General features: G+C 31.8%; 1 protein-coding gene across 1 annotated transcript in view; it reads right to left on the bottom strand.

The window, feature by feature from the left end:
* Nucleotides 1-529: 529 nt before the first annotated feature.
* Nucleotides 530-7,588, bottom strand: part of STYX (serine/threonine/tyrosine interacting protein) — a gene marked incomplete at its 5' end in the record, with an annotated part of 29,699 nt that continues 22,640 nt past the window's right edge. The window contains 2 exons of the mRNA XM_084240037.1: nt 530-686; nt 2,997-3,090. Of these exons, the coding sequence (XP_084096163.1) occupies nt 613-686; nt 2,997-3,090 (168 nt within the window). The 3' untranslated portion in view covers nt 530-612. The remainder of the gene's footprint in view (nt 687-2,996; nt 3,091-7,588) is intronic.

Below are 7,588 nucleotides of genomic sequence, written 5' to 3'. Positions count from 1 at the left end.
GTTAGCTAACATCATGATTTTATATTAAGAAGGGTTCAAGAAGTTTAAAAAAATAAAAGGGGAATTAAGCTATTGAATTATACTAAAAAGGAAATGCAGCAGAGTCCTGCATTTGTTAATGTTTCTGTAAGAGGCTCCACAAAATTGAACTGTAAAATTATTTTTAAAATGTAATTTATAGAACACAAAATGAATTTTTAGCAAACTTTAGGAAATTCTTTTGTTATAAATTACCCAGATTTTATAAACAAATCCCCCCTAACTTGCATTTTGTTTAAAGTAATAACTTTATATCATACAAATAAATTTCAAGTATGAAAAGTGCATTATTGCAATAATACCTCTTTGCAAGTCCAAAATTCTTGGTTTATAATAAAACTGTGAAGTTAAAAAAAAAAAAAAAAAAGAGAAAAACCATCAGTGCCATCTATTGAAGAAGTCCAACATCTTAAAATGTTGCTTATCAAATTGCAGAGAAACACATCTGGAAGCAACATATAATTGGAAAAAAAAAAAAACTACATGTGTTTTTACCATTTTACATTATTATTGTCTCTAGTATCTTCTCTTTTCCAAATAGAAATTCACATCCTCTTTAATGTTGCTCTTGAGTCAACCATTCTGTGCAGTTGCCACCTGCATGTTTCCAAAATCATCTTCTTCTTCATGTGTTCTCTTCAAACTGCCTAAAAGTTATTGCATGAACAAAATATATAGTGGGGACTTAAATATATTCATTTGTTTGAATATCATAGCTAATAAACATTTCATTTTTCATTATTGCCATTACATGCACGATGAAAATTCCATGACTGAATTTTTAGATAACTTTAGTAAATTCTTTTTCTACAGATTACCCAAATAATTTTATATCTTAACAAAAGGATACATTTTCCCTCTTGAGAATTATGTCTTAGGTATTGCACATACTAAACATTAATTTTTAAAACAATTTGCAAATAAGTTTTTAAGATAATGGTATATAAATGTTTAATTACCAAGTTTATATCTTTTAAGATCATAAATGTGACCTTGGCTATATAATTTAAGAAATTAATATTATATGTATACAAATTAATTCTGTAGATACAGTTACCTTTTTGCTTTCACAGATGCTGCTGAAAATATTTTTCCACTGACACTGTGGTTTTATTACCACTAAGTCTATAGTTGGAAAGTAGGAAATCATGTAGCATGTAAAGAAGAGATTTGCTTTTATCTACTCTATGTCAGAGTCTGCTAATACAGAAATTTCCCAAAGTGAATTAAAGCTATCCCTGTAAGTCCTACAGTTATAATCAGACAATCTGAGGGTCAATAGAGGAAAAACTTGAGGAAACAAACTGAGAAAGGATCTGCTGTGTTGTCTAACAATGGCATGGTCTTTAACTTATGCTCTAAAGACTGCTGCTAAATCATGGCAATAATGTTAATTCAAAAGGCAGATTCCAACATGAAACTAATGTTTCATTATAAAAGTAATAAAGGATAGAAGTATAATATCAAAATAATGGAATAAAATAAGTTATGCTAGTCATAAAGTTAACTGAGTTTCAGATGAAGTGCACCTGAATCTTACTAAAAGAGTAAGAAACATAAATAAGTAATTCAAGGAAGAAAGCAAAGAGGTACAGATAAAGTTCTATAGGACTTCCAAATGAGCAGGAACTGGAGGATGAATGAGTTAATTGTTGGGTTTTCTTGAGATGATATCTGAACTAAGTTCTCTTAAGACTAGAGAGGCTGAATCTGATCTAGGTGGAGAAAAGACAAACACAGAAAACTCTAAGTAGTTCGGGTTTCTGGAGTGCATATATAAAGAGGAACAATGGGAGATACAAATAAATAAAAATGACATGAACCTTTAACCTATATGTATTTTCTTCTGTAGGAATTAAGTCAATGGAGGCTTTGCACAGGAAAAATATCATTATTAGAACTATTTTTCATGGAAATAAGTTTGGCCACAATGTACAGAACAGCTCAAATAAGAAATGGATAGGAGGCCAATAAGGACCTGAACTATACTGAGCTTCGAGATAGTATAAAAGGAGGAGGGACTATAAAAGATATTGCAGGAAAAAAAAAAAGATGTTGCAGAAACCAATGCTATCACATTTGGAAATTGATTAGAAGTGGAAAAGGGAAGAGAAGAGGCAATGATAACTACAAAGTAGAGTCTAAGGGATGCAGTGCAATATAATGAAATTGCAATTGGCAGTGCAATATAATGAAATGAGTGATGAACTTTTGGATCAGATCACTAATGCTTAATTTCCAGGTCCAGCAGTAACAAAGTATGTAACCTGTTCTACTTTATAAGGGCTGTTGATATCAATGAAACTGAAATGAACTATGAGAGGTAGAAAAGTATAAATAAATTCCATGAGTACTCTGGCAAAAAGGCAAACAAGGGTAACAAAGGTAAAATTTAAAAAAATTGAAAGCATGCTTGGATTATTAACTTTGAAAATAGGGGAGAGGTGATGTGAAACAAAGGACTGAAATATTGATGATGAAAGAAAACAGGTAGCTCACACCAATCACCCTACTGAATTGAAATGTGCTTTCACTTATTAATCACATTTGTTTTTAAGTAGAGAAGAGAAGCTCTCTTACGTGTTCATAGGTCCCTCTTCCAGAATCTCTTATTTTAATCTTTGCAACAATTATACCACTTAAATGACTTAAAACTAAACCAAGCAGAACTCTGACCTTTCAACCAGCATATTCTTCTAACTAGACAGGTACAATGATGTACGTATAGCAAAAGCACAATGAAAATGCATACATTGTGCAAAAATGAAAAATGATGTAAAAAATATATAAAATTAAAAAATTAAAACAGAAATTATCTTGTTTTAAATGAACAGTACAAAGTTTTCTAAGCAATTTAAATTATTTAGTGTAGCTTATAATGAGTGAAAAAAGTTTTTCTTCCTACCTTTCATACCATCATTCTCCCTGACTTTCTCCAGAATTAAAAAAATCCTTACCTGTGGTACCAGAATGAACAGATAATGACCTTTCTATCTGGAGTGGTGACATCATCTGTATTGTTAATTTTGCTAGGTAGATGGCTTCATATTCCTAAAAAAATAAAGATTTTAATTCAAATATATGTTTGAGTCCTTGAATATCCCTTAACAGTGATTAATACATACATACATTATTAGTATTCTTAATTTATACTGAAAAATCTATTTCCATTATTATTGTAAGAGAAATCCAGGCTTATAATTCCTGTTTCATAATTTCATATTTATTGATTACACTATAAATCAAATCAGGCAAAAAGCTTGCACCAGCGTACTACAAATGAACTGCCAGTCAGTATGTGTTTTCTGCCTCTGGGGCATGAGCCATGTAATCTCTGTCTTTATCTGTTAACACATATACACACAAACATACATGCCAAAAACACAAATGTGCAATCTCATAAAATGATTCTAAGAATGAAATAAAATAAAGTTCAGTAAAAAGGAAATGCTGTATTTAGTTGCAAAAATAAGAGAGAATTGGCCATGTAAGGGTGGGACATGAATTGCATTTTTAAAAGATGATTAGAGAAGGACTCATCACCATCTGACCCACCACATTTCACCATTGTTTATTGTCTAATTCACCCATTAGAATTAAGTCAGAGATTTATGTCTGTTTCAGTGCCAAATAAATGCTTGATGAAACAATACAGCATGAGACATGTCTCTGAAATAAGGGAAGGCTCAACTGCAAGTGATAAGGCATAATATGACTCAGAAAACAACTGATATAGAGCACCCAGCAGGTATATCTTCATAAAGCATTCTATATTCACACAGACAATGCCCCCTCCTAATCAAGTCATCTAAGGGAGAAAGTTTTTTTTTTTTTTAATTAGGCTTCCTTCAGATTTCTCTGGAACAATATTTAATGACAGGCCTATGTATAAACCCATAAGGGAAGAAGTATTAAATAAAAATTTTGTATCTAGACAACTGTCTTTCAAACAAAAAGGCAACAGAAAAATATTCCCCAACATGTCAGGATTTATGGACTATAGTTTCCATGAACTCTTCTTGAAAACAATGCTCAAAGACAAACTCCAGAAGTTGAATAAAGAAGCTGGAGTCCTATATAAATGTAGAACTAAGGATGAACAAATAGAAAGTGGCAGGAGCAATAGAGAAGGGCAATGTAACTATCAGATGATCCTATATTGGTAAATATTATTTAAAGCAACTAAGTAACAAGAAGCTTAATTTTTAAATATTTTAAAGGCATAAGAGGTAATCCTTAGAAGAACTAAGATTTAAACAGCTAGTGTAGGGAAGATGGGAAAGGAGTAGAGATATATAAATCTGTATTTTTTTTATAATGGAACTCTTCAGGCTGTTATTTAAATGTGGTAACTCAAGAAACATATATATGTTTCTAATTGTGCCCACTAGAAGTAAAAACTATAGACTTTGTAAGTTGATTAAAATTATCAAAAGAGGGGCCCCCTGGTGGCACAGGCGGTTGAGCGCAGTGCTGTGAAGCTGTCTGCAGCCTCTGCAGCGCTGGTTCGATCCCGGCCAGCCAGCGAGGGTACCACATGGTGCGGCAGACCTCTCCTGTCGCACCCGCTGCTCCCCTCAGCAGTGTATTTCGTCAGTTTGCCTGTTCTGCTCCCTGCTCTGTCTCTGGTGAATCCTCTCACCCTCCTGTGCCTCTGGCCTGTACCTCAGCTCTTGTATAAATAAAAAGTAAATCTTAAAAAAAAAAAATTACCAAAAGAATACGAACATCAAAAACCTCAAATCGTATAGCAATTTTTTTAAAGGATGCGTATAAAAGAAAAAGGATGATATTAAACAATAGACAAAAGTGTATCTGTCATCTTCAGCATATGAAAGGGGGATAATTTCACCTATTAATACTAACAATGGATCAATAGCAAAAATCAATCAAAGGCAATATGTAGGAAATGCATCTAATACAAAATGAATTAGGTAGAGAGAAAAGGAATGAGGAACTGCAAATGGTAAATGCAAACAAAAAAAATCAGGATCAAAAAATTATTAAGGTTAATTTCAAGATAAAATAACTGAATGGAATAACAAAGAATATAATACAATGAAGCCCTAACTTGAATTTTATGTACCAAATAATACAGCACCAAATTGGTACACTCACACAAAAAATAGAAGAAGTAGAAAAAAATAAACAGAAACACACACAATAAGGGGGGGTTAAAATTCACCCCCCTCATCCCAAGACATAGCAAGTGGACAAATATATCTCTGAAAACAAAGAATATATCTTTCCAAATGTCAATGAAATGTTCATAATAACAACTGCATACTAGACCATGAAGAAAACATTAAAGAATTCAAGAAGTATAAAGTATTAGAAAACATTCTCTACCACAATGCAATAAAATTAAAATGAACAAAAATAGAAAATCTTAAAATCCTAGCATTGATAGCTTAAAAAAAATTCTCAAACACATTAGATAAAAAATAAGATCAAAACTGAAATTACAAAATATCAAGCTATAACAATAATAAAAATACCACATAGCAGAATCTGTAGGATATTGGTCAAGTCAATGCTAAGAAGATAATTCATAGTCTTGAAATTTTCAAAGAACGAAAAGCCAAGCTTCCAACTCAGGAAATTCACAAAAGAACAATAGCTAGCAACAACAACAACAAAACTAAAGGAAAGTACAACGCAAGCAGAAATGATAGAAACTAAGCAGATCAAAGAGAAAAACAGCGTAGATATACAAAGTTTAAAACAAAAATGAAAAAGAAGCAGATTCAGAAAATATTAAAAGAATACATTATGTTCCTTAACTGGCAAATCCTATGAATTGAATGGTTATATAGGAAATTATAAAACAATCCAAAATGATGTGAAGAGTGTGTAAGAAAATCTGACTAACCTAACAAAGAAAGCTGCCAAGAACTGGCTACCCTCAAAATACATGAGTGAATGAAAAATAATGACTAACCAAATTTCATAGGTGCACTATACCTTAACATCAAGAAACAGGTAACTCCAATCTAAACTGTTTTAGAGCACATAGAGAAAAAGAAACTCCCATTTTAAAAATGAATACACCATGATAAACACCAAAACCGGAAAAGGGTAGTAAAGAAAAAAATTACTAAAAAATGTTACTTAGTCAACTGATTCTAAAATCTTAAAAAAAAATACTAGTAAATAAAATCTGGCATCACATTAAGAGACAATCCTATAACCAAGTGAGACCCATTCCTGAATCAAAAACATGATGCAAAATTAGGAAATCTAATATGTGTTTCAATAATAAACAATTCACCATATTAATGGTTTTAAAAAGTGAAACTACAGAATTGTTCCATAAACAATTTTTAAGCTAAAAAGCAATATCTCTTCCTGATAAGAACTCTTTACATAGGAACAGATGGATACACACACACACACACACAAAGCAAAATCAGAAATAAGTATAGTATTACTTATCAGTCTGATAAAACGAACATCCAAGAAAGCAATTTTTAAAAATTAGTAAAGTGGTAAAATTATTACAATTTAAAGATGAAAAACTAGAAAATTTTTTAGAATCAGTAAGAATTTTAATAAGGTTGTCAACTGAAAACTTAATAAAATCAGAAGCTTCTGGGCCGACCCGGGGGCACAGTGGTTGCGTGCTGGGCTGCAAAGCTGCCTGCAGCCTCTGCAGCGCCAGTTCAATGCCCAGCCACCGGCAAGGGTCCCACATGGCACGCAGACCTCTCCTGCTGTGCCCGCTGGTCCCCTCAGCAGTGTACTTCATCAGTCTGCCTGTTCTGCTCCCCGCTCTGGCTCTGGTGAATTCTCTCACCCTCCTGCACTTCTGACTATACCCAGTGCTTGTATAAATAAATAAATAAATCTTAAAAAAAAAAAAAAAATAGAAGCGTCCCTATATACAGATAATCATAGAAGACATATGGGAAGAAAAACAATTTCATCTATATGGAAATAAAAGAAAATACCTATGAATACTTTTCATAAGAAATGCAGATATTCTATACAAAGAAAACCTTAAAACATTAAAGGATACAGAAGCTGGCTTGAATTAATGGAACATATTCTTAAAGAGGAAGACTGAAGTTTTAAATGTGCTAATTCTTTCTGAAGTATGAATATAGAGATAGCATTATTAAACATTTCTGCAGATCGCCTTCTACTAAAGTTCATCCCAAAACATAAATTTAAGAACTTTCTAGGCACATTCTAAAAGAACATTAAATCTAAAAGTCCATGAAGGAACTTGAAATATAAAATTGTGCTACATAAATACATATAAAAAATATTATGCAGGCAAAGTTATATTTATTATAGAAAATGGCCTTCAAGATACACTATTAAGGAGACTAACTTTTCTCCTTAGGCATTATTAAATTTAAATTTTTGTAACCACTGGTATATATTACTTTTTCAAATTCAAAATAAGTTTAAAATGAGTATTTCAAACAATAAAGGGCTAAAGGCAAAGAAACACAGTTTTGCATTCTATAATGTAATTATAAAGGGAATTAAAAAGAAATATAAACTAGTTGAAAACAGAGCTACCACTAAAAGAAGTAAAAAC

Source organism: Talpa europaea (genome assembly GCF_964194135.1).
Source record: "Talpa europaea genome assembly, chromosome: 8".
Classification (NCBI taxonomy): domain Eukaryota; kingdom Metazoa; phylum Chordata; class Mammalia; order Eulipotyphla; family Talpidae; genus Talpa; species Talpa europaea.
This window is presented reverse-complemented; position numbering and strand designations above follow the sequence as displayed.